The 25,845-nt window shown below is 49.4% G+C and overlaps 1 protein-coding gene across 2 annotated transcripts; it reads right to left on the reverse strand.

The window, feature by feature from the left end:
* Positions 1-103: 103 nt before the first annotated feature.
* Positions 104-25,745, reverse strand: spg11 (SPG11 vesicle trafficking associated, spatacsin). 2 transcript variants are annotated; one of them, XM_064313916.1, is made up of 40 exons: positions 25,151-25,745; positions 24,450-24,625; positions 23,796-24,023; positions 22,957-23,164; positions 22,559-22,696; positions 22,029-22,408; positions 21,717-21,862; positions 21,462-21,585; positions 19,823-19,978; positions 19,498-19,679; positions 17,482-17,658; positions 16,898-16,969; positions 16,560-16,687; positions 16,064-16,239; positions 15,334-15,544; positions 14,195-14,398; positions 13,791-13,897; positions 13,485-13,630; positions 12,520-12,684; positions 11,619-11,685; positions 11,217-11,382; positions 10,116-10,324; positions 9,667-9,775; positions 9,406-9,565; positions 8,770-9,039; positions 8,014-8,214; positions 7,731-7,838; positions 6,581-6,746; positions 5,913-6,127; positions 4,749-5,511; positions 4,244-4,389; positions 3,678-3,882; positions 3,053-3,187; positions 2,499-2,632; positions 2,306-2,413; positions 1,782-1,950; positions 1,277-1,353; positions 995-1,150; positions 731-882; positions 104-540 (listed from the first exon to the last, which is right to left on the reverse strand). In XM_064313916.1, exons 1-40 carry the CDS (start codon positions 25,363-25,365, stop codon positions 360-362), a joined length of 7,236 nt encoding a protein of 2,411 aa, XP_064169986.1. In that variant the 5' UTR covers positions 25,366-25,745; the 3' UTR covers positions 104-359. The 2 variants fall into 2 exon arrangements, with proteins under 2 accessions (XP_064169986.1, XP_064169985.1); XM_064313915.1 differs by having other exon boundaries at positions 3,053-3,190.
* Positions 25,746-25,845: the final 100 nt, after the last annotated feature.

Raw genomic sequence — 25,845 nt, forward strand, 5'->3', positions numbered from 1 at the left:
CCAAGAAACACTCAGACCTAAAAATGTATTTGTCTGAATGTGCAGCAATCACCACAAGATAAGATCAGGTTAGCTATGAAAGAAATCGGATAGAAGCGTGGCATGCCTATAGCCTTGTTTTTAATTTATGCACATAATAAAGATAGATTATTTATATGTAACTGACAGACTCAGAAAGAATACATCTTAAACATATTCTTCCAGAGGTTTAAGGTTTTGTATCAATGAGTTGAAAATACAAATAATTTGACAAAATTCTTCATCAAAAATTATTATTTTTTTTAAATGTTAGAGAAGGAAGTTTATACACTTTATACACAACAAGACATCCAGTGGCACTCAGTTTGTTCCACATAACATCAGCTGGCGAGTTTGTCTTTCAAGTAACTGCTAGTTTTTGAGTCCTGGAGAAGCATGTTGGCAATGTCAAAGAACTCGTGATCATAGGCCAGCTTGTAGTAGGTGTAGACATCCTCACAGTGCTTCAGAAGCTTCTTCAGATTCTGGCTGGCACTGGTGGGGGGCTTTGAAAGTGCAAATCTGCAGAAGGAACGGGGGGGGGGTTAACATGGCTCAGTCACTCACTGATGAAGCTATCAGGCATGGATGCAGAGGCGCTAAGTGGTGCCTAAACAAAAACAGTGAGGCAGGAGACATAACCGGCCCATTTCCTTTCACATCTCTCTCTGAGCTTTGTGTACGACACGCTATAAATACATTTATTACGTACTTTTTGGATATTTCCTCAAACAGGCTGGGTTGCAGCTGCCTGTGGTGCTTGAACTCCTCCAGGTAGGCAAAATCTCCTTTAAGGAGGACTTTCTGGTAGAGCACCTCTGCCCAGTCAGGTGTGTAATCATAGGCCTCCGCGATGATGAATGCCTTTGGATAACAGCACAGAGGATTAAAATACACACCGCTGCACCTCCTCCGGCCCCCGCCCCCGCCCCCCCCCGCCCCAGCCTCCGCCCCAGGCCTGCGCTCAGACCGGTACCTGGTAGCAGCGGGGGAGGGCCACCACGGCGTCCAGGAGCTCGGCGGGGCTCAGGTTGATGACACGCTGGCCCAGCCCGTGGTTGAGGAAGTGGAGCTGCAGGGTGACCAGCTTGGCCAGCTTCACGCAGCGCACGGCCTGGCGCACGCACGAGTCCTGCGGAGAGGGGGCGGCACACCCCCACACACACCTTAAAGGCCCCGTCCACACGCCCACAGCCAAGGAACAAACGCCCCATCAACAAACTCTCTGGGAGGCAGAAATCTGAAGTAGTAATGGTACCTTAGAATAGCTCTCCGCAGCATCTTTCAGCAGCGTGAGGACCTTTGTCAACGCGTTTCTGAGTTCTGGTGTCACTGCTGCAGCAGCAAAAAAAAAGAAAAAACAACAAAGGAAAGAAGCGGATTGAAGTCACAGCCACAGAGTCTTTTCAAAACCATTTGAAACTCAAAATAGAATCAAAAACTGCTCAAAAATCTACACCAAGGGTGACGGAATATGGTTAAGACTACTTAATACTCACACAATAGAAAGCAAACTTTCTTTTAATACCCAAGACGGCTGTTTGCTAAAAACTTTGACAAACATTTCATCAAATTTTAAGATCACGGTGAAACAACTCAAGAAGCATTTTTTTTAGTACTTAATACACTTAATCCCCAAGACAGACATTAAGACTGAACTGGAAGGATGCATCTGTTACTTTGCTAATCATTATCACTTTTGGATGCCAGTTTGGGGCGCCATGTCCACCCCCCCCCCCCCCCCTCCGGGGTCGGTCCCTTACCCCAGGCCTGGGACTGGATCAGCTTGAGCTGGGTGCGGGCCGCGCCCTCATGGTTCTCCCCGATCTCGCGGCACATGCTGAAGCACAGCGCCACCATGTTGTGCTTCTCGCTGTCTCCTGGCAGGCAGCGCTTTATGTAGTCCAGTAAGGCCGTCTTCAGTCTGGTGTTCTGGAACATTCAGACACACGCACGCACACGCATGCACACGCACACCAACACACGCATGCGCACGCACACGCAGACACAGACAAAGACACACCCTGTGACAAGCTGGTATAATTTGGTACAGATAGGATTGCTGCCTTTGGGGTATTCATTGAGTGAGTGTTGGCACAGAAGGCGCTCTTTGGATGGGAAGTGGGTTGTAATATATGTTGAAAGACCTCTTTGTCCTGTGGAAGTCAATGGTCACCAAAACGCAAGTTGTAGTGTGCATCAGTAGATAGGTTGATCAGGAGTCTTAACTTTAAAAATAATAACAGTTCATGGAAACCGAGCCTGTCAGGTGAGGACGCCCTCTTACCGACTCCACCTTCTTCCTCAGCAGCATCTCGAAGCGGTGGTTCTGGCTCAGCAGGTCGAAGATGTAGGTCATTTCGTTGTACCTGCCGATGCCCGTGAGGAGTCGCACCTGTGGGGGCAGAAAGAGTGCACGTGAACGTGCACGCTCGTTACCGTGCCGATTCTGGACGTGCGCAGCGCCGTAAGGGGCTTACCAGCAGCCCGTAGCGCTCGCTGTGGGCCAGGTGGGTGTGGCTGAGGTGACGGGCGGCCTGCAGGACACGCATGATGCCCTCCATGTTGCAGGTGAGGCTGAAGCAGTCGTGGGCCAGAATCAACAGCTCCACAGCTGCAGAGGTCAGGAGAGGACCAGCAGTTAAGACATTACATTAAAACCCTTTATTCAACAGCTCCAGGGGACGGTTCTTGTAAAGAAAGGGGGACCAGATGTACTTAGTAGCAAGAACCGAGTAAAAGCAGTAAAATAAAAATGCCTTTAAAAAAGCAGACACAATCTCTCTAATGGAGCCCAGGGAATGAGGCAAGGTGCCAGCTGGCCTCGGCCTCGACTTCGTTCTGTCACCATGTCATGTCATCTTCTGAGCTGATCAGCAGTGTGGCAGCATTGGCTCTGTAACTCAGAGACTGCAGGTCCAGATCCAAAGTGTGGCACTACAATCGTACTCTTCAGTAAGATACATTACCTGAACTGACTGACTGTAATAATAATAATAATAATAATAATAATAATAATAATAATAATATTTACTGCAGCCCAGCTCCCCGAGGGGAATTCCGGAGATGTTGTCCAGCAGGTTGGTGCCGACGAGGTTGGGATCCCCGCAGAGCTTGGCCAGCTGCAGGAAGGCCTCCCTCCCATCTGAGGGACAGTAGATCTGCTTCCCTGCTGGAGACAGACACCACACTGCTGCTGACACTCACTAAAGCAGATCTGAAACCTTTACGACAGCAAAACGCGGGAGGAACGCCATCTCGCAGCTCTCCGCTTGCTCACTGCACACCATCTGTCTTCATTCCCAGAGGCTGTTCCAGCAGGGATCGAGGAACAAATTACATTTTTTGTAATGCATTGCATTTCTGTTATCACTGTGTGTGTGACACTGCACCAGCCTGTCTAAACGATAAAGCACCCTTCTAATTCTTAACTGCAAGACATTAGCAAGATTCAACTTAATTTGGATTAGCAATGACAGGATAACCAGTCAGAAACACGGAACATCCTCAGGCACAGCATCCCCATCACTACAACGGGTTTCTCAGGTCAGAGGGCAACAGCGCCCCCTAGTACACCACCAGAAAGCAACATGCAGAGGCGAGTGTTTGCAGTTGTAATGTGGGTTTAAAACTTTCTGTAATGACTCTCCCCGCCTCACCAGGCTCTTTGTCCTGGGCGTCGGCCAGCAGACCCTGCACCACGGCCTTGGAGACGATCTCAGCCACGGCCTCCGGCCGCAGGTTCTGGACGGCGATGAAGGCCTGGGCCTTCTTGTAGCGGTCAGGCTGCTGGGACAGGAGCACCTTGCACAGCACGGTCTGCGGCTCCTCTGCAGAGATCTCTGTGTAGGCGCACTTCAGCTCCTGGACGTTCGTTTGACACACAAATCAGAGGGAGGGAGGGAGGGAGGGGGGGTTCATTTTAGACTCCTTCAAAAAGCTATTCCTCCAAAGTGAAGAGCACATAAAGTGTGTGTGGCAGGTTATATCACCAGCACTGCAGCCCATCGACAGCACTAGAGAAAATGATTCCTGTACCCAAGAAAATATGTGCTTCAGGATCAGCTCTGTGAACCCAAATCAAATCCCTTATGGTATTGAGTTCAATGAGGTTTTTGATCCATGGGCATACTTTCTAAAGGCATAATGTGTATAAAGGTAGACGTACTGAAAAACTTTATAGGAAAATCACTGTTAAGGTGCTGTTAAGAGATGGTGTAGGTACCTTAGAGAGCTCGTACAGGCTCAGGACCTGTTTGCAGTAGCTCTTTCCATGGTGACACTCGTCTGTCAGCATCTGCAGCTGGGTGACCACTTCGTCCTCTGGGTGGGACACTACCACGAAGGAGGAGAGACTGCCAAAACTAGACGCTGTGAAAGACACATCGCATTAGACAAGAAAAAGGAAGTCTGTTCCAACATTTCCTGTTCTTTCTATGAAGAAAAAGAGGGTGTACACACAGGGCAGTTTAAAAGGCGTTCAGGGTCGGGCGAGCTGTGTGGCGCAGTCTGTAGGGCAGCCGAGGGTAAATGACACGGTGTGGGCTTGGCAGGGCCGGATGAATGTCCTCGGGGCCCATTTTGGAATACTTACCGCCATCTTAAATCTCTGACCAGTGCAGAATAAGTCTGAGGCAGCGACTGAAAGAGCCAGCGGAGTGACAGCCAGTATGAACCCTTCAGCGTGTTTGAGAGTGTTATGAGGGTTATTTACAGAGCTCTGTACTCACAGCTGGGAAAGCTCCTCTTTATGAGCCCCTCTGAGTCCGGAGAGCTGGCAGCGCTCAGAACGCCCTGCAGCTCGGCCTGCAGCTGGGCCACGCCCACCTCGCCGGCCGCCAGGGTGCGGCAGTACAGCACCAGCGTCAGGTCGCGGTGGCGCAGCGAGAAGTAGCGGCACACGCGGCTGGCCTCATTGATGCAGCCCTCGTCCAGCAGCTGCCCCACCAGCGTGGTCAGGGCCCGCTCCTCGGCCGGGTCCGCCCCCGCGCCGCCGCCGGCCCCCTCCGCCTCGCCCGGGGGCGGGGCCTCCAGGCTCATGTGGGCGGGGCTGTCGAGTGCCGCTGTCTTGGTGAAGGAGAACTCCTTGATGGCCTCCTCAAAGGAGTTGTCCCCTGCCGCCATGACGGGGAGGGCGAACAGGCTCTCCTTCTCCATGGCGGAGAGGAGGACCTTCTGGCGCACCCGGCACAGCCACACCCTCTTCTCCATGTCCTGCAGCTGGGCCAGGGGGGCGGGGCTAAGCTGGGACAGCCAGTGTCCCGCCATGGCCAGCAGGAGGCACTTCTCCTGGACGCACAGGAGCTCCGTGGCGGCGGGGCTGTGGGGGGCGGGCTCCGACTGCTGGGCCTGGGACAGGAAGAACTGGGACGCGGCCTCCCCGCCCATCCCGTTGCTCCGGAACTGCTCGTGGCACCTCCTCCAGAAGGCCACTCGCGCCTCCTTCCTCTCCCACTGCCGCTTGGCTTTCAGGCTGCGCAGGTCCTGCAGGAGCTGAGCGCACGACGAGAGAACAGGCACAGCCATGTGGTTAACTCCATCGCCAATGAGCATGCAGCACCAGCGGGCGAGCCAGTGACCTCACAGCCAATCAAAGCATTAAGTCCACTAAGAGCGAACACTGAGAAAGCCAAACCATGATATATTCAGAGAATAGACCAGGTTGGAAAAGTGTGAATGTTTTGAAAATTTGACCACGGGATGTCAGGATTTTGAAAAAGACTTCTCATTCACAAGCATAGTGACTTCACCTCTATATATTTTTTCTTTTACAACACGTTTTGTGAATAGAAAACCAACTGGACAGGCTTGATGTGGGCTGTACAGCAGGCAAAAATACTATTTTTTAAGAAAAGTAAATGCAAGATCTGCCATGTTAGAGACCAGGAACTCACCTCATTAATCACCACTCCATCAATGGGCAGGCCCGCTAACTCTGCCACCTGCCTGGCTTGGGCAAAGAGGCCAGTCTCCTGCAGCTGCTCCAGCATGCTCAGGCACTCCCCCTGCAGGACCTCGGTGGAACTGCTCTCCAGGAGGCAGTGGCTCAGGGGCACTGGGGTGTCCTGCAGTATCTGGCTCAGTTGGCTCAGCTTCTTAAAATCGGGACCTGTGCAGGGAACAGAGGTCACTCCAGGATCCCGGCCAGCGCCCCGCGCAACAGCGACAGACTGCGTCGTGCGAAACGAATCACCAAGGGGGGCTCTGCCCGCGAGGTCTCTGTCTGCGGTCAGCAGGCTGCGAAATCCGTTTCCACGCTAGTCTTTATCGCTTTATTCTTGTCATGCAATACCTTTCCACTTACACAGATAATTTTTTCATCATTACCATTACATATTTATAACTACACAAATAATTTAAGAAAATGATTGATCTGTCAACATTAATGAGTGACGGTTCTTTTAATGGGCTTCTTACAGGCAGGTTTTCCTTTTTTCCCCGCAGGGCATAGATGAGATTTCTGTTTGTGTATTTTCATTCTGAAGAGCTGAAAGCAGCGGAGGTGTGCGACTCAAACGGCTCAGCTGAAACTGGGGTCTCTGGGAAATGGAGTTTCTCTCACCATTGGACTTGAGTAGGTGCTCCACGTCTGCCAGCAGCTGCAGCAGCTTACGCAGCTCGTACTGCGTGGCGCACTGCTGCAGCACGCCGAGCAGCAGGACCGAGGCCTGGGACTCCGCCCACTGCACCGGGATGCCCCCCGGAGACTGGGTGCTGCTGCTCTTCAGCTGGGCCAAGCAGAAAGGAAGGGGCGGGCGCTCAGATACAGCCAGGGCAGCCATGACACGCCACAACACACCACAAGCAAAAACAGCAGCTCCGCACCCTAAGCTTTCACCGGTAAACGCAGTTTCTATTGGTCGAACGACCAACTCTGCACTCACCAGACATTCAGCTCTGTGTTCTAAACACTAAAACCTCCATTTCCCAACTAAATCTGAAACACTCCAACAGAATTAATGTTATGGCTATTCATGACATCTCCGGAAGCTCTTTCCTTGGACACGCCTTTTTGGGAATATTCACACACTGTAGTGCAGCACTGGAGACTCCTAACTGGACAGAACGAACACAAGAGCAGACCACTTGATGCTTTCTATAGAATCTGTGGACAAATCAAAATTGAGAGCACAGAGAGTGGGGAAAAGTGCGCACAAAGAAAGCGGAGGAATTGCAGCCCATTGGCTGAAATCTAGCGGAATGGCAGGTGACTGTAATGTAGTGCGTCTGATCTGGAGAGGGTGCACTGCAAAGAGAAAAATGGCCACCGGACTTAATGCCAGTGCTCTCAGGCGGAAGCCCTGGCCTCTACAGAGTGACACCGGCAATAAATCCAGCTGTCCTTGCACGAGAGGAACCAAATTCATCCTGATGGCACCTCCTCTTACAGCGACAAGGTCACTTTCATAAAACTGACAAAGGACTGCTATTGATTCTATTCCCTTCCTGTAACAAACATCCCAGACTTTCCACATTTGGACATTTTTAATCAAAGGCCATCAAGCTGGACATAAATCTTAAATTATCAGCCAACCTACCATATCCTTAATATACATTGGCCCCTATAACACAAAAGGCTATTCGATTGTGTAAGAGGTCCCGTCATAAAATCTGGTGCAGCCGGAGGTCTCGTAAATTTAGAAGAAAGTACATTTTCCTGTTTGAGGCCTCTTGTAAAACCGAGGCAATGTGACGAGACGTGAGGTTCTTACATTCAGCAAACACTTCTGGAACGCCTCCAATTTCTTCTTGGCTTCTGGGTAGTTCTTGCAGTCGTAGCACAACTCGTACATTTGCAACATGTGGATCAGAGGGCAGTCCTGCCAGAAAGAGAGCAAGATGAGGCTTTCAGCACACTCTCTGAGGACTCAAACGCTACGCCACTGGCAACAAAACGAGGAAAATAAAACATGCTTTATGTCTATTTTGTGCGATTTTCCTATATTTGCTTTCTGAACTCCTCAGTTATGTTCCTTAAATAAAGACAAAAGCTACCCTTTGAAATAACTGGAATCCTCTTATCAGGGGCCTGATTTTGCGTTTCTTTAGCAGGGTCTTCCAGATGATTGACAGGTCGTGGAGGTTCCAATCATGCTGTCTCAGGCTCTCGCCGATGTGGGCGGAGGCTTCCTCAGCGGTGACATCATCCACAGATGTTAGCACCCACACGCACAGGCACTGGAGCAGTTCGGCATCCTGAAAATTCAAAAGAAATGATAAATACTATGTATAATGCTCATGCGCAAGAACATAAAACCACTGCATATAGACCACAAACACCACAAGCAGTGAAGATATATTTTTACAACAGGCTAACAATCTGCTGTTGTTATTGTAGGTGTTTGTACTGAGCATCCCCAATATTACTATGTCCTATTTTTAATGTGTTCCCTTTTAAAGGTAGCGAGATATAGAATGTTTCTGCTATGCTAGTCTGCAAAAAAATGCTTTCTCCCTTTAGTGTCCAGCTATACATAGTAAACTGTGGTTACCATAGTTACTACAGTTATGCATCCACTATGAATGGAATTTGCCAGGAAATTATTGGGGTTGGAAAACCTTCAAAAAATGAAAAAAAAAAAAAAGATAAATAATCACTAAACAATTATTTGCAGAGTGCTTTCACTTTGTCACAGAGAACAAAATTTATTTTCAACACTGTGAAGTACTGGACTGAGACATCAAACAACCCAGTTGAGTGGGTTTCTGATATTCTGAGGGGTCCGTTTCCTGTCCCCATGTCCTCCTTACCTGGTGGCAAGCGGCCAGCACGGTGAGGGTGGGGCAGCGCTGGTCCATGGCTTCAGCCAGCAGGTACCTCCAGGCGCTGGTCTGGCCCTGGCTCCGCAGCAGCACCTGGAAGAGGTCCCTGGGGGGGTCTGAGGCCTCCTCGCTGGGCAGAGTCTGCTGCCAGCCTGGGCCCCCTTCCTGCTCCCACTGAGACCGCAGCTGGAGATGCTGGAAGGCCAGCGAGAGGTGGGCCTGCAGTGTGGGGCTGAAATGGGAAACCAGGGACCGCACCTGCGGAACAGAGCCCCAGTCACAGTCAATCACCAGGGACCGCACCTGTGTAACACAGCCCCAGTCAGTCAATCACCAGGGACCGCACCTGCTCAACAGTGCCCCAGTCACCACGCCCACAGCTACCCAGCAAACAACCAGAACCACTTTTGCCAAAAATGATCCCTTGGTCACAGGGACTGCACATTCCCAATAAAATCACATCATGCACACCAGGAAAGCCACCCGTCAAACATGGCCAGGATGCAAGAAACACAACACCCACGCTTGCTGCAGAGCAGAGGGAGATTTGTAGGAGCCAGTTATATAGAGAGAGTGAAATGTTGCCTGGGTCCATTCAAAGAAGCTCTCTGCAGTAAGCCTGACCTGCTGCGGGGGGTAGCTGTGCAGCTGGATGAAGAGCAGGAAGTGCAGCCACTGGGCGTCGGCAGCGCAGTCGCGCGGGTACACCGTGCTCAGGGGCAGGTCGTGGAGCTGACAGAACTGTACCGCCAACGCCCACTCCTTTCCCGCCTCGTAGGAGGACCTGCGGGGACAGGGCACAGGCGCGAGCTTTACTTCCCGCTGTAAAGCTCACCCCTGAAGGCAGGAGCACTTCACTGACCGGTGGAATGCCTCCTCCCCTACCTGCCAATGCCCTTCTTCTCCACAGCGTCCTTCACAGCATCCTCCAAATGAACCAGCAACTCCTCCGCTGTCCGCCTCTCCGCCTCCACAAGCTTACTGCCCTTATCAGCTGCAAGAGCAGATTAAAAGTCCTTTTCACAGGGGAGACTTCCAGAGGAGGGAAACAGGCCAAAGCCATTAATTATTTAAAAAAAAAAAAAAAACTCACTTGATGTTTCATGAACATAATTATGTGTGGGTAGTACATTTATTTATTTGTTTTGAAGACGCTCCAAGGCCATTTACTTCGCTGCCGTTTTGGTTCATTAATGCAGCCGGGTGGTTACGGTTGGAAAAACAAGGTTCAGGCGCAGGGGGCAGCACAGAAGGAACCAGATACGCAGGATTCTGTGTTTCAGGGCTGTGCTCAGCACCCACACGCAGTGCACCCCCGCCTCTGTAACCCTTACCTAGAGCGTCCCTCAGGGAGGCCTGCTGGTCCTCCTCTGCACTCTGGCTCCAGTGCTTGAGGATGAGGGCCAGGGCATTGAGGTCCACCCGCAGCTTCAGGCTGCTGGCCCCCAGGAGCTCGCAGAAGCAGACGCAGGCGACCGCCACGGACGGGGTGCTGAAGTGCAGGAGGCCCAGGCTGTAGGCCTGCTCCGCGGCCCGCCGCAGCCTGAGGGGCGGGGACACGGGGGCAAAGTCAAACTCAAACTCACTTTACTAACATGACCGCATATCCCCTGTAGTACTTGCATAAAATACAAATAAACATTTGGTACTATGGATGCGAGTGAGATTTCACAAACCCTGCACCTCCTCAAGGATTTGGGTGTGTTCGTACGTAGATTCTATACCCTGAAGCTCTATAGGATGTGGTTGGTGACTGCTGCTAAAGACCAATAGGATTTTCAGCTCTGTGTTCTACCATCAAGTTTTAAGAACGTGAAATATTTGATGGACCTTATGAAGGCGTGTGATCAAGGTGGAAGTTCTGTCCTTGTGAGTATTCATAACTTGAGAATATTCATATTACACAGAATTTGGTTCACATGATTTGAGGATTCACAGTACATGAGTAACTCCCCATTTTGAGGGTTGTGGGAACACATTAGCCCTCTGAGGCAGCCAAGTTAGTGACTAGATCCTCAGACAAAAGAGAATTTACAATTACCAGACGAGAGATTCAGTTTCAGAATCAGTTTGGCCTCCCACATTTATAGGTGACAAAGTAGGAAACGTCCCTCTGCTGACAGCTCAGAATGGATGACTCACACCCACGTGTCCAGTAAACACAAGCTGGCGTTGTCATGACAGGGAGCTCAAAATGACACTTGATGGGCACCTCCGGCCGCAATTTGTCAATAAGCAGAAAGCAGCACCCGTGATTATGAAGGAAATGACAGTCCTTGAGACATTATTTTTCCTTCAGGCCGTTACTTAGTGAAGTGTTCTGTCTGAATAAATTGGGAATAAACAGTGAAGCAGGCTTCAGTGGAGTTCCGGTGGTGTGTGATTGAGGGGAAAGAGGAAAAGAGGAGAAAGGACAGAGGGACAGGCAGACTCACTGCGAGGCCAGGCTGTTGGAGGTCGCCAGCTGCTGCACCAGAAAGGTCCCGAAGGCGAAGGAGGGCCGTCCGTGGCGGAGGTAGTACAGGAAGTCCAGGCTCTCCACCAGGGCGTACTTGCTGACCAGGTGAGGGCTGGAGAAATGAGGCAGCTCTGCCGATGGGTCTTCGGAGGGGAGGGGGGACGAGGTTAGGAGAAGAACCTTTAGCATTACGGACACCTCCCACTTCACCAGCACAGTTTATAGGACATAAAGGGACCAACACAAAAAAACACACTACTTATTTTCCCCCTTAATAAAAGTATAAATCGTCAGGAGTTTTATAAGCGAGTAGCTGAATAAAGGGCCTATGACCCCTGCCCTGTAATCGACTTACGAGGGTCTGAGTATAAGGACATACCAGTGGGGCCTAATGTGTTGGCTGACTGCCAACCAAACAACCTGGAAGGATCCAGAGGATGCAAAGACTGAAACAGAAAATAAGAAAGAGGGAAGTCCTTAGCAGCAGAAATATTCAGCAAGAGTTCAGGGTCTCGATGAGCATTCCATCTACACCCAACACAATGTGAATCTTTTCTTCTGTAACAAACAATAGGCTGTTGGTTGGAACTTCATTTCATGCATAAACATGGAGTTAATGGAAGGTTAATGCTCAGCACATCGATTCTTTACATTTATGTTGCCTGCACTGAATTCAATGAACTGGGGAAAAGACTCGATGAACTAACGATGGGAGAGCGAGGTTTCATGAGTCACAAAATGGGTGGTGGCCCTGCATGCTGTCAAACACATATCATGCCATTTTGGAGCTCAGGCTATTTTATTTATCTCTTCACCTATTGTGTGGTACCCTGGTACATGCCCTGGCAGACATGGCAGGGCAGAGATATCCCTAACTCCAGAACACACCGGTCTTCATTAGACCCGTCACTGTCTATCGTACAACAAAGACGGTCATGCTTGAGGATCACATTCAGCATTTCATCTCAAAGCCAGCCATTATAATTGCATTATAATTTCCATAACCAGATTAGTTGCACAGAGGCTACCCTGGGCAGGCAGTGCATAAGCTTTTCTAATTCAGTGGTCACCATTAGTTTCATGTGGTTTAATGCTGTCCCCATTTCTAGCAATGTGCTGTACACTGCTAGAAGCTGGCCTGAGGTACAATCATTTTTCTGAACTTATTTTGCTTCCCACAGTTCCAGGTCATTCAGACTTTACGGCTCCAGGCCAGCCTTTGCTTCCAGCTTCAATCTGCCCTCCTCCTCCCCATCTCCCATTGTGTGAGAGCGGAGTACCTGCATGAGGTGGTAGATCGTGGTGTCGGGGGGAGGGGTGCCGCGAGGTGAACTCTGGGGGAACAGGGCCGACTTCAGCTTGGGGTACGGGCTCAAGGCCATCTTCAGAAGCTGGAGGTCCACTCTCCACTGCGGGTCGCCCTCTCCACGCCTCTGACTCACCACCTGCGGAGAGACCCCCCCGTCTGGGTGAGAAGCACCTCCGCAGTACAGCACCACCATTCACTCACAGCGCACGGCAACGAGTTCAACTGCTGGGGCAGGGAAAGATGAGCCATTTCTTAATTATACTCATGGCACTGAAAATGGCAGCACTCCTACTAAATTTACCACAGCAGGACTTCAATTTTACTGTACGACTTACTATTTTTTTCAAAATTACAGGACAAGTGAGCACTTCAAGTTGGATGAAGCTGTCATTTTTAAAAATAGAACTGAACAGAAATCGCAACTTCTGAGCACTCCCCACGGTATACACTCATTAGAGCCATCTGTCACCACAAATAAAACAACACATTTTAAAACCAATGTGGTCTGATTTGGAATGAGACCAGATCTGCAGTGACTGCCACACTCTACATGAGTTAAAATGATTCTGAAGCTCATTTTCTGCCACCAGCCCAAGGGAGCTTGTCAGGGGGAAAGGGTTCCTGTCTGAAAATGCTGTATATCAAAGAAAACAGTTATAAAATTGCTTTCCCACTAATTAGTAGTTTGGTTCACATATGCCCTTTATGTATTTTAAAAGTGTGAATGAAAAAATAAAATAAACTGAACTGCATTTTACAAACGTTCATATTGCCAAACACTTGCTTTGAACTCACTAGATCCATTTTAACACGACACAGCATCCACACACCACAGGAATACAAAGCGAAAGTGCTGCTACACTGTGGCGCTCGCTGTGCTCTGTCCTACCCACAATCCCCCGGTGCTGTGATGCATTCCCCAAGGGCAGCGCTCACCTGGTCGATGCCCCCCGGGGCAAACATGATGGTGGAGAGGGCGAGCAGGCTGTGGCCCTCCAGCAGCATGCTGCTGATGCTGGCCTGACTGCCCGGAGTCAGGATCTGGGCGTTGGTCAGGCTGGCCTGGAAAACCAGCTCAGGGTCTGCAGACAACAGAGCCGCCATTTCAGTATCACGCAGGAAGGGCTTCCACACGCGTGTGACACACAGGAAGGGCTTCCACACACAGATACAGCCATATAGAGGCTTTTTTAGAAAGCATTTCCAACAGGCATACTACACGCCCCCTCCTCCCATAGGCACCTGACAGGTTTCTGGTAATCTCCTGTATCCTGACAAGCATCTCAAACCAGGGGTGGCTTTCATACAAGCTTCTGTCAGCCAGAGCTGGGCAATTTCTGGGTGTCAGCCTGAAAGAAAGAAACAAAAACATTTTTTGGTAAATAAAATATAATATTTTACACACACGTGCACACACACACACACACACACACACACACAACACATTTATCTAACTACTTTAAATAAATGGCACCCTTGAATAAGTGTTCTGAAGCTATTATTCAAAGTACCGCCGTATTTTAGACGTACGACATTAATCAAACTGAGGGAGCGCATCACTCCACAGTGCCTCCTTCAGTGAGTGTTCACTCCTGTGGTTCACAGCTGGTGAGCCGCACACACAGCCACCGCGGAGGGCTGCTTACTGGTAGTGCCGCAGGTAGGCGTGGAGCAGGTATCGGAGCTCCTGCTCCAGGCAGTGCTGGATGAAGCAGGTGTGGAAGTCTTGGCCCTGAGGCGAGCGGAAGTGAGGGACGGGCACGGCGGCCTGCATCACCCCCCCCGCCTGGCTCAGCCTCCACAGCAGCTGCTCGAAGTCGGACAGCTCCGCCTCCACGAACACCCCCTTCCTGTGAGGGAGGAAGCAGGGTGTCAGGGGACGGTGTGGGTAATGTCCTGAGCTGCCCTGTGGGGGGAGGTGTGGGTAATGTCCTGAGCTGCCCTGTGGGGGGAGGTGTGGGTAAGGTCCTGAGCTGCCCTGTGGGGGGAGGTGTGGGTAAGGTCCTGAGCTGCCCTGTGGGGGGAGGTGTGGGTAATGTCCTGAGCTGCCCTGTGGGGGGCGGTGTGGGTAAGGTCCTGAGCTGCCCTGTGGGGGAGGTGTGGGTAAGGTCCTGAGCTGCCCTGTGGGGGCGGTGTGGGTAAGGTCCTGAGCTGCCCTGTGGGGGGCAGTGTGGGTAATGTCCTGAGCTGCCCTGTGGGGGAAGTGTGGGTAATGTCCTGAGTGCCCTGTGGGGGAGGTGTGGGTAAGGTCCTGAGCTGCGGTGTGGGTAATGTCCTGAGCTGCCCTGTGGGGGGAGGTGTGGGTAAGGTCCTGAGCTGCCCTGTGGGGGGAGGTGTGGGTAATGTCGTCAGCTGCCCTGTGGGGGGCGGTGTGGGTAAGGTCGTTAGTTGCCCTGTGGGGGTCGGTGTGGGTAAGGTCGTTAGTTGCCCTGTGGGGGTCGGTGTGGGTAAAGTCCTGAGCTGCCCTGTGGGGGGCGGTGTGGGTAAGGTCGTTAGTTGCCCTGTGGGGGGCGGTGTGGTAATGTCGTCAGCTGCCCTGTGGGGGGAGGTGTGGGTAATGTCCTGAGCTGCCCTGTGGGGGTCGGTGTGGGTAAGGTCCTGAGCTGCCCTGTGGGGGTGGTGTAGGTAAGGTCCAGAGCTGCTCTGTGGGGTCGGTGTGGGTAAGGTCGTTAGTTGCCCTGTGGGGTCGGTGTGGGTAAGGTCGTTAGTTGCCCTGTGGGGGGCGGTGTGGGTAAGGTCCTGAGCTGCCCTGTGGGGGGCAGGGGGCCCCGGAAGCCTCGCTCACCTGGCCAGCATGTCCAGGATCTGGTTTCTCGCATGGCTGCTGCACGCAGTGTTGTCGTTGACGACGGCCGTGGCCAGGGCCGGCCACAGAGAGGGGGCGGTGGGGTCGGTGTCCTGGGGGGGCAGGCTTTCGATCCAGCGGGTGATCCGCGCCTGGTCGTGCAGGGAGGTGAGGTACAGCCACAGGACTGCAGGGTCGCACGAGTTCAGCTCTGTTTCACGTACAGACACACAGCCATTATGTCAGTACATAACTCACTACATAATGTGCAGTGAGGGGCCATGAAAATATATGCTCATTTTCTCCCCCATTTGAATGTCCCACAGACATCATTTTAGACATGTGCCCATTGCTACAGTATTCTCCCTCAAACGTGTGAGCGTGCACACAAGCATGTGCAGAACAGCTGCTGCTTCCTGAACACTGTAAAACAGACCAGCTGAGCTGCGCTCTTAACACTGCAACTAATGCAGGCGCCCAGTTAACCAGAGGAAATGTCCCTGAATGAGAAGGAGAACCTGCAGATGGAAACCCTGACTATATGTGCTATCCTGCGGCCATATGTGCAGCCCCATGGGACTGTGGGTAATAGGCACTGGATTGTGGCTTTTCATCAAGAGCCCCTATACTTCACTACTCTGTATAAATTTGCACATGTTAATTTTAGCCTATGGCGCCTAATAAAGTGTAACTGAGCCCGTGACCAGGAGAGCAGGGGCGGGGGACTTGCCCGGGTCCTGCAGCCGGGACAGCAGGATGGTGGCCTGGGTGTTGCGGTCCCAGTGCCTGACCCAGTCCAGCCTGACGGAGCTCCAGAGAGCCGGCGGGGATGGCGGCTCCGCCTCACTCAGCAGCGACTCCAGCAGACTCTCACAGCGCGGGTCAGACTGCTGCATCTGCAGGACTCTGACACAGAGAGGACACGTCTACAGTCAGAGAGACTACATACTACAGAGAGAGAGCAGAGAGAGACTGCCACACAGCCAGACACACGATAGACGATAAACAGGTAAACAGATGGTAGAGAGACAGACAGACAGACAAACAGAAAGACAGATAGAAAGATAGACAGAAAGAAAGATAGATAGATTGAAGCACATTTGAAGTGCCTTTCTTTACATTCAGCCCACAGTTCCTTCATGGGGATTCACGCACAGTGATGCCAGGCTGGAATACAAATGATAGCAGAGCAAGGGAAACAGAAGGACCAGAAACGGAGCTCTCACCTCCTCCCGCTGAGAGAGCTTCCGCACCGCGTCGCTGGCTCTGAACACAATCGCCCAACACGTTTGATGAACTCCACCATCTTTACCTCCTCCTCTGGTAAGTAGTTCTGCTTTGATAATTCCTCCACCTTTGCAGACAAACACAAGCCACAACTTTAATGGCACACACCACAACCTTCCACAAACTCTAAAAAAAAAAAAAAAATGGCAAGCCCATATTCCTCTGGATCAGTGCTAAGCAGTCAGGAGTGATATAAATGTTGTAAGCAGTACCTCTGATACCTTGGCTTGGCACAGATAGAATAAGCCTTTGTTAGCGGCTCTACTCAGACACTCACCACAAAGTCCCGCAGGTCGCTGTCATCAGTATAGAGGCATATGCTGTGCAACTGCTTCTTCACATTGAAGCCCTGCAATCAAATGGATCACTGTTAATGAGGCAGATATACAGCCTATTAGGGACACTTCATTAGCAGTCGAGACATTAAGCCCAGAAACGTTGCTGAATAACACAGGGAGGTGAGAACATGACCAATGAAAGCCTGAATTGAACCCAGCTGCTGGCCCCCCCAGCCTGGCTTTCTTTACGGTTTCATTATCTTTTGAAACAACATTCCGTTTTAACTGCAGTAACGCATCATATTACACAAGCAAAAGAAGAGACAAAACTCAGTATGACATTTGAGTTAGTCCTGATGAAAGAAGACATACAGGTCCTGCTGGCAGTAGCTATTACCATGAGGGTATGAGATGGTACGCCTCCTTTGGGAGAAGCTATTGGCCAAGACTCTGTGACATTCGGGCTATAGGGCCCAGGGTCTGGCTCTCGTCCCCCTCACCGTACGCTCAACATGTCACCTGCACCCAGACCCAGCGCTCTGAAGCAGAAAGAGCGAAGCCCCCCTGGGCTCGGGACCCTCACCATGTTCCTGAGCAGGGCGGTGGCCTGGCGCAGGTCCCTGCGGGTCAGGCAGCGGAAGGCCAGCAGCAGCCCCGCCCGCCGCAGCTCCCCCAGCCCCTGCTCCGGGCTCTGGACGCTCCGCAGGTGGGCCTGGGCACGCGCGATCTCATTGGTCATCACGGCGCGTTCAATCACCTCCTGAGAAAGCACACGTCCACAAGAAAGAACGTCCACATTAATGCTATCACCAAGCGACCGCTCCATTTTCCACCCACCCCCATAACTGCAGCCGATTCTCCGCTTCTGCTTCATTGCCATGGAGACACAGCTTTGCTTCTTCAATCAAAAATTTAGAAGGTTCAAATTGAGTTAATGAGCCAATCAAGAGCAAAAGCAGCGTGAACGCTAGAGGAGCACTCTGGGAGCGGAAATGGGCCGGCGAGGAGCAGATCAAAGGGATTACGCTCGCTGAGGAACACGCACATCTGGGCCTCCACGCCAGCGCTCTGCGTAATAAAGCATAATGAAGGGACCGCGCTCGAGCTGCTCTCCAAAATGAACATTATACCTCCAACAGCCTCAAGGACCCCATCTGAGGGTCCAAACAGGCTCATTTTGCATGTGTGCACGCCCACGTGTGGCCAGTTTTTTCTAAATGATTCCATCCTAATACTGCCAAAAACGTATTTTCAATCCTGCGCTGTCCTTTTATATCAAAAAATATTTCCTGTTCCAAACCATCCATGGAGAACACAAACAGTACAAGTATTGTATCTTTGGAAGATTTTCAGGAATTATGTTTTTACAGATGTATAGAGATATGCTTTGTTTATGTGAGTAACTTCAACACTGAAAATGTTTATGCTGAGAGCAGAATTTAACAAAAACCTTGCAAGAAACATAACCTGTGGGTTTTCAAAGTAAAAGGACTACTGAATTTGTGCTGATTCTCTTTTTCCATAGTTCAATGTTTTTTTGTTTGTTGTTGCAGCAACCAGGACATGGTGTGTTACTTTTTTTTAAATTCAGCAAGCAGTTTTCTTACTCAAAGATGAGTGGCTAATGATTGTTATAAAAAACACACCAACCGTGTGGGGGTATAGTGGAGCAAAATGCAACGGAGCCTATTTTACTGTATATAACATCATGCCATTATACACTATAAGAAAAATACACTCCTGCTCCTTCCGGCTTATTTACTGTGCTGTCAGTTCTGGTGGAGCTGCAGTCAGGGACTGTCCTGTCCCCAGAAAAACTTCCAATTAATTCCTGATGCAAAGGAATCCTGTGGGCCCAGCCATAATTCTGATCAAATGTCATCCTCGAGTGTGCGTGTGCGCTTGTGTGTGCATGCATACGTGTGTGCATGCCTGTGTACACCAGTGTTTGCGCGTGCAACTGCATGCAAGTCTGTGTGCAACCCCACACGTGTGCATGCATGAATGTACAAAAGTGCCCCAGTGCAAACCCGTGTGTTCCTGTGCATTGTGTGTGTTTGTGCAAACCTGTGTGTTCCTGTGCATTGTGTGTGTTTGTGCAAACCCGAGTGTTCCTGTGCATTGTGTGTGTTTGTGCAAACCCGAGTGTTCCTGTGCATTGTGTGTGTTTGTGCAAACCCGAGTGTTCCTATGCATTGTGTGTGTTTGTGCAAACCCAAGTGTTCCTGTGCATTGTGTGTGTTTGTGCAAACCTGTGTGTTCCTGTGCATTGTGTGTTTGTGCAAACCCGTGTGTTCCTGTGCATTGTGTGTGTTTGTGCAAACCCGTGTGTTCCTGTGCATTGTGTGTGTTTGTGCAAACCTGTGTGTTCCTGTGCATAGTGTGTTTGTGCAAACCTGTGTGTTCCTGTGCATAGTGTGTTTGTGCAAACCCAAGTGTTCCTGTGCATTGTGTGTGTTTGTGCAAACCCGTGTGTTCCTGTGCATTGTGTGTGTTTGTGCAAACCTGTGTGTTCCTGTGCATAGTGTGTGTTTGTGCAAACCTGTGTGTTCCTGTGCATTGTGTGTTTGTGCTCATCTGCAGAGGCGTGCATTTTTACTTCAGTTGAGAGGTGGATCCAGCCTTCCTCTCGGCAGACGTCAGGCCCGAGCGGGGAGGCAGGGCCAGGAGGCGGGGCATCAGTCACAGTCCGCCCCCAAGGGAATCTCTTCATGAATGCTCGCAGGTCAAAGATATACTTGCCCAGAATGTCCATGCACTCCTGCAGGCTGTCATCCAGATCTGTGGGCGACCATGACAGGCAGGACAGACAGACAGCTCATCACACGGGAGAGATGATGTCATCACTCTGACAGAACACCGGCATGAAAAACACAACCAGGGAAAAATGTATTGTGTGTAACCATTTGTATGTGACACGTTACCCTCTGTGTTGGACAGGATCTTCTTGACCTGGGTGTTGAGGAAGGTCAGGGTGATGTTGAGCAGCTGCTCGGAGAACTGCTTGCTCTGGGTCTCTGCGTGGGTGTCTCTGATGGCGGCACTCAGCAAATCGAGGGCCGGACAAAGGTCCCGCACATCTGGAGGGGGGGGGGGTTGGCAAAGTCAGAAAAAAAGGATGTGACCCCATGGGGATATATGCGATATATATGCATATCAAGGGAGTCTCGTGAAACACTCCTACATTTAAGATGCTGCCCATAAACCAATCAAAGAAGAGTTATAACGCCATTGGACACCCATAAGCGTGGGAGGACTCACTGTGGGAGACCCTTATCTGTATATGACAGCTTTTATAAATGGGTTCTACAGTCCAGCAGGCAATCTGATTAAAAGGCAATGCTCTGCTGGTTTGCTGACAACTGAATTAGGGTATTATGGCGATATGACAATCTGTCTTTTCATGATTGCATATGTACTGCTGGACAGTTCAATGTATGTGTGTTATCAGCATCAGTAATTAAAACCATAACTCATAAGCAGGGTGCTGGGTTTATCATATAAAATGCGGTCAGCACAGAACAACTTGTTAAATATGACAAATGGGAAAATCAGACTGCGCAGAGAAAACTACTTGCTTATAAATATTAATTTAACACACTTATTGTATTCATGTAGCCTTCATAATGCAATATAACAGTTGCTTGGTATAACTACATATGTATTACAGCCTCAAAATCTCAAGCATTGAATCAAAATGTTCTCACTTATTTTGGACAATGTAACTCACTGCACCTAAAATAATGAGTAACATGACATTACAATGAGGAAGAAAAAATAAATCCATCTCTAACAACCCTGAGAAGGACTGCCTGTCAGAAATAATCCATAAATAAATCGAATATGATTCAAGCAATTTACGAGCCAATGTTCTGTAACGGATAGTGTTCGACTACATGACCTCTGTGGATTTGCCGTGAAATTAGATAGGCAGAATAGCCATTGCTGCCTTGCTCAAATGTGCCAAGAATAACAGACACCCAGCACTGTTTTCTGAAGAGAAGAAGTACACACTAATATGTAGCCATCTGGAGATCAACAGCTATGACATATGTAGCTATCTGGAACTCAAAAATTCTTTAAACATTTGGCAACTATTTCAGAATTTGAATCTTAGAAACACAAAGTATTTGCTCCTTTGTACCCATGAGCAAAGTGTTCATTGAAATTGAATACTTTAACGATTTTGCCAAATGGACTATAAGTTATCTCACCTCTATCCCAGCCTCAACCAGGTACACAGTACTGCAGCAAAGCATTTAGCCGGTACAATCAGTGAGAGTGAGCCAGTGATGGTTTTCCAAACTGCAGGTTACACAGTACAGCAGGAGGGCTACAGGTTCCCCTACAGATACCAACTGGTAACCAGAACTTGCCAGGTGAGAAGTTAGTGCTGCTCATCTTGAACCCACTGTACCACTACGTCATAGTCAGCTAATGGCAGACTGGGCTCAGACTAATAGTATCAAAGTTATAGGGCCCAGGGTGCTTTAGGGGGGAACCTTTCCATAAGTGGCACAGTATGGCCCTAGAACAGAGGCACTGAATTCAGAGACTGCTTACTCTTTAACTGCGTCTGGGTTGTGATGGTAACAGACTGCTCAGGTAGGCTGTATGGATGGAGAATATTCTCTTTGCTCTTCAGAAAGAAGTCGACAGTATCCAGTTGATGGTTTCTGAGCCCGGCCTGTAACAAACGCAACAAATACACGTACTCAATGTGCTCGGTCTCTGTCCACATTTTTTCTGATTTTATTTTTCATTTTCCTTTGAATGTGACTGCGACTTTGATCCGGCTGAGGGAAGAGCGCCCCCTACCTCCAGGGCGTGGATGGGGATGGAGCAGCGGCCCCAGTCATTGAGGTGGCAGAGGGAGTCCACCGTGCCGGCGCTGCCGAACACCATCAGCCTGTTGAGCAGCTCCTCCTGGGACGCGGCGAAGAGGAGCAGAGACAGGCCGCTCTCTGAAACGGAGAAACAGACATTCCACTGACGCACGCGCACGTGCCTTTACTGTGTGAGGTGTGCACACTCTCAGGAGGAATCTTACTCAACTGTCATTGGTGGCATACGTTACTGTCATCACTTTTTTCTTGTTTTGTTTTTACACAAACGCCTGTGACGACGTACCTTTGAGAAGCAGACTGAGCTGCTCGTTGGCACAGCGCTGGACGGGCGCGCAGGGTGTGGAGGGACGGTGGTAGGTGACAGTCTGGCTCTGCAGGTCCCAGAAGGCCACCACCGCCTTGCCGTTCCCAGGAGACAGGAAGGTCAGCACCACGGAGAAACTGGAGACGGACAGCATGGCCGGGACCGCCCCCACCGGCACCTCAAACGCCACCGACGCCCCTCCCAGCGCAGCCGCCCCCTGGGAGGGGTTCACACCGGCCACGCCCCGCTGGCACTCCAGGTGAGGGAAGTTGCGGAACCAGGGGGCCGCCGTTTCCGGGTCAGGCAGCAGCGGAGCTCGGGCCTTGTTGTACATTGACGACAACTGAGCTTCCCAGGAACTACAAACAAAACGCAGTCTTCAGGTTAAAAAGAAACTCAATTCTTATGAATTATTCAACATACTGGAACAAGACACATCCATCATGTCCTTTGTAAGCACGTAAATGTTCAAGCCAGAAGTTTAAACCCAAGCATGCTGAGAGTCTCACCGGTCCGAATGGAAGGAGGTGCCCAGGACAGCCCGGCTGTGTTCTGCACTAGAGAGCCCATCCTGGTCAGCAGGTGTGTCGGGCTGGAGAGGAGGGCGTGTCGGGGCCACACGGCAGAGCAGATGCTCAGGGTTCCTCCTGCAAGAGGCACAAACATGGGAGAAGGTCTGACTCAATACCCTATAATGGCCACTCTGGGCTTCTCTCTGTGTAATTATCAGTGCTTCACCTCAAAGTTATTACCATATACACTTACCACTCGGAAAGAGACAGAGAACAATAGGAAGTACAGAATACAGTTCTGCTTGCACGCATACATACGTACATACACACATACTGTACATACAGTTCTGCCATCAGTTCTTTAAGTCTAATTCATTTTTATATGGTTCAGTTACCTGAAATACTCGTTCAGATTGACAGCGAGTGCAGAGTTGGAGGAGGTTGCAGCCACAGCAGTGCTGAGGTCCTGGGACACCTGGAAGAGGCAGAAGGCTGGCAGGGCTGCTGTGATGTCATCCCCACTCAGCCCAGCCAACTGGTCAGAAGCCAGAGGGCAGAGGTCCACGCCTGCAAGCTGCTTCCCATCAGCGCTGTCAAAGACATCTGAGGCAGCAGCGTTAAAGACACACAACTGCGAAACGCTGGCTGGAAAGACACCAAATGAACAATTAGCTGTGATTCTTTAACCAGCATTACCTTGTGCAACTAAAATGGCCAACTGATTCATACTAGTTTTAGCCACTGTATAATTTTTACATTTTATTTTTATTATCCTCATATCTCTTTTTCTTTTTTTATTTTAAAAGCTACTTTAGGAACTGGTGCACAATACTGTCCTTGGCAAAAAAAAACACTAAACACATGATTATTTTTCACAATACATCAATGTCAAAGTGCAATTATACTTTCCATCAAAATCAAAAATTCTAATTACTAATATTCATGACTAATCCAAAATGGTTCAGCTCAATCTCATCCTAAATTCAATATGTGAAAAACCTAAAAATGTCACCTGAATATAATTAACTGAATGCATGCACAATTCTGCTTTTTTTATTCAGTAGTCTGTGTTTTGAATAAAGTGGAAGGCTAAAGCTCATGAAGTGCATGCCCTGCATCCCTTATACTTACCCTGTACTGGTGCACACACCAATAACAAACACCTGGAGCATACAAGGGATCTGTTTTAAGGCAAGCCATTTTTTCTGACCTATGCCTATTTTGCCAAGGATACAGATGTGTCCGGTGCTGGCCAACACGAGGAGTGTGCCCATGCAGGTCTGGTAATCGGCAGCTTTGTCCAGGTCATCAGGGGGGAGATCAAGGCCACAGCAGGACAAGATCTCTGGCTCAGAGGGCCCCTCCTCCCATTGCAGCTGCACCAGAATGCAGGTGTTGAGAAGAACAAAGCACTTGCCATCTGTGAAGGACAGCAGCCTCAAGGAAGCCAACTCGGACACTCCTGAAAAACACAAGCAGCACAGGACCCTCAGTCAAATCCCACTAATTTCATTAACCCCTTCATGCAACAGATTGAGTTGGTTATAGGAATAGTACAATCCTAATGGAAAGGGTCATGAAGATTATATGGATCCAAACACAATGATAGTGAAAAATGAACACTCCTGAAAGATGTTATGTGTCGTTTTTACACAAAGATGTTGAGATGGACCTACAGTATGAACGTTTTACTGGACAATAAAACAATTGATAGTGTTTGGCTGGAGGTACCTAGGGCACATCAAATAAATCTCAAATAGCTAGCCAGGCTGATTTACAGATTCAGGCTGAACAACCCATTGCCTTCCATAGTTTAGCGAAGAACCCCCAGCGACCTTTTGAGGCCTGCTGCAAAGTGGTTGCACTGACAGAATACCCACACACTCACCCAGCTCCTTCTGCTGCACCTTCACCAGAAAGCTCTCTGCTGTGCAGGGCGGAGAGCTCAAGGCCAGAGCTTCTGTCCCCATTTCATAAACACAAAGTTGACTTTCAGACCCGACTGTAAGCAGCCTGGGACTCCCTCGCAGGGAATTATGCACAGTTACTTCCTCCCACGCAAAGCTGCAAAACATACGCCCTTTCATTACTCTCAGACAGAATGGCAAATAAAAAGACAAGTGTGTATAAGCATAGATGCAACGGTATAAAATGTCGGTCTCGCCTCCCAATGTCTGACTGTTTAAATCACATGGACTAATTCAGGCCACTTCTGAAAAGCTAGCAGCCAGAATGGCGGTGTCAGTATTGGCCAAGATCCCTTTTTTTCATGAAAGTAGACAAACGTTTAATTCTAATTACACATTTCTCATTCATGACAAGAGCCATTGTAATATTTCCTGCAAAAAAGCAAGTCTGAATGAGTGCATATTCATTTACAAATGACAACTGCGTTAAATGTGAAGTTACTGCTATAGCCTTACAGATCATATTGCTGGAACCGAAATCGAATATAATTTACATATCGATATACCATAAAATGTGAAAAGTAACAATACCAGACGCACGTTTTGAACACTGTGAAAATGTAGTTGCATTAACTATGCATACATTATCCGATGCATAGTTATTCCAAGATAAAGTACTTACTCTTGGTACGAGCCGTCAATCGTTCTTCCGGAGGCAGAGATCTCTGAAACGTCCGCCACGGTCAACGTGCCGTTGCCATTTAAGCAGCACAGCAAAGGACAACTTTTAGCCATTTTAATCTTCACTATGTCGTTAATATTTTTACAAAACTCGTTGTTAGGGAGGAGTTCAACCTCCAGAGCATTGTGGCCACCAGTGTCAGATTCGGCAGGCATTTTAACATGTCAGTTTACTGCCTGATGTTACAACAATGTGGTAGCTAACTGAAAATGCAGGTTACCCGATTAGTATTCCATGCCACATTCAGATTAGTTAAATAGATATAGGACAGAAAGTTAAATCCAACATTAGCGTAGTGTAATCAACAGCTCGCTCAGTACTTAGCTATACTGCTAGCAGCCACGCATTTTTATCCTGTCTTGCTTTCCTGTTTTCCTTCAGAGATCAAATCTAACTATCTGCATTTAGCAAGAAGTGTGTAATTAATGTTAACTGACATAAAACGTTAGCTAACTTAATTTGCCAAATGTTTCACCCCAGTCTTCATTTCCTTTTTTCATGACTTTCAATTGACACGTGATTCGTTCAATCACGTGCTATGTCACGCTGTCACATGGATCCTTATTGTCCAATAGGATAACTACATTGCAGCTAAGTAGAAATATTATTAAAGACGAGATCAATCAATGCAAGTT

The sequence above is a fragment of the Anguilla rostrata genome, chromosome 16, assembly GCF_018555375.3.
Source record: "Anguilla rostrata isolate EN2019 chromosome 16, ASM1855537v3, whole genome shotgun sequence".
Classification (NCBI taxonomy): domain Eukaryota; kingdom Metazoa; phylum Chordata; class Actinopteri; order Anguilliformes; family Anguillidae; genus Anguilla; species Anguilla rostrata.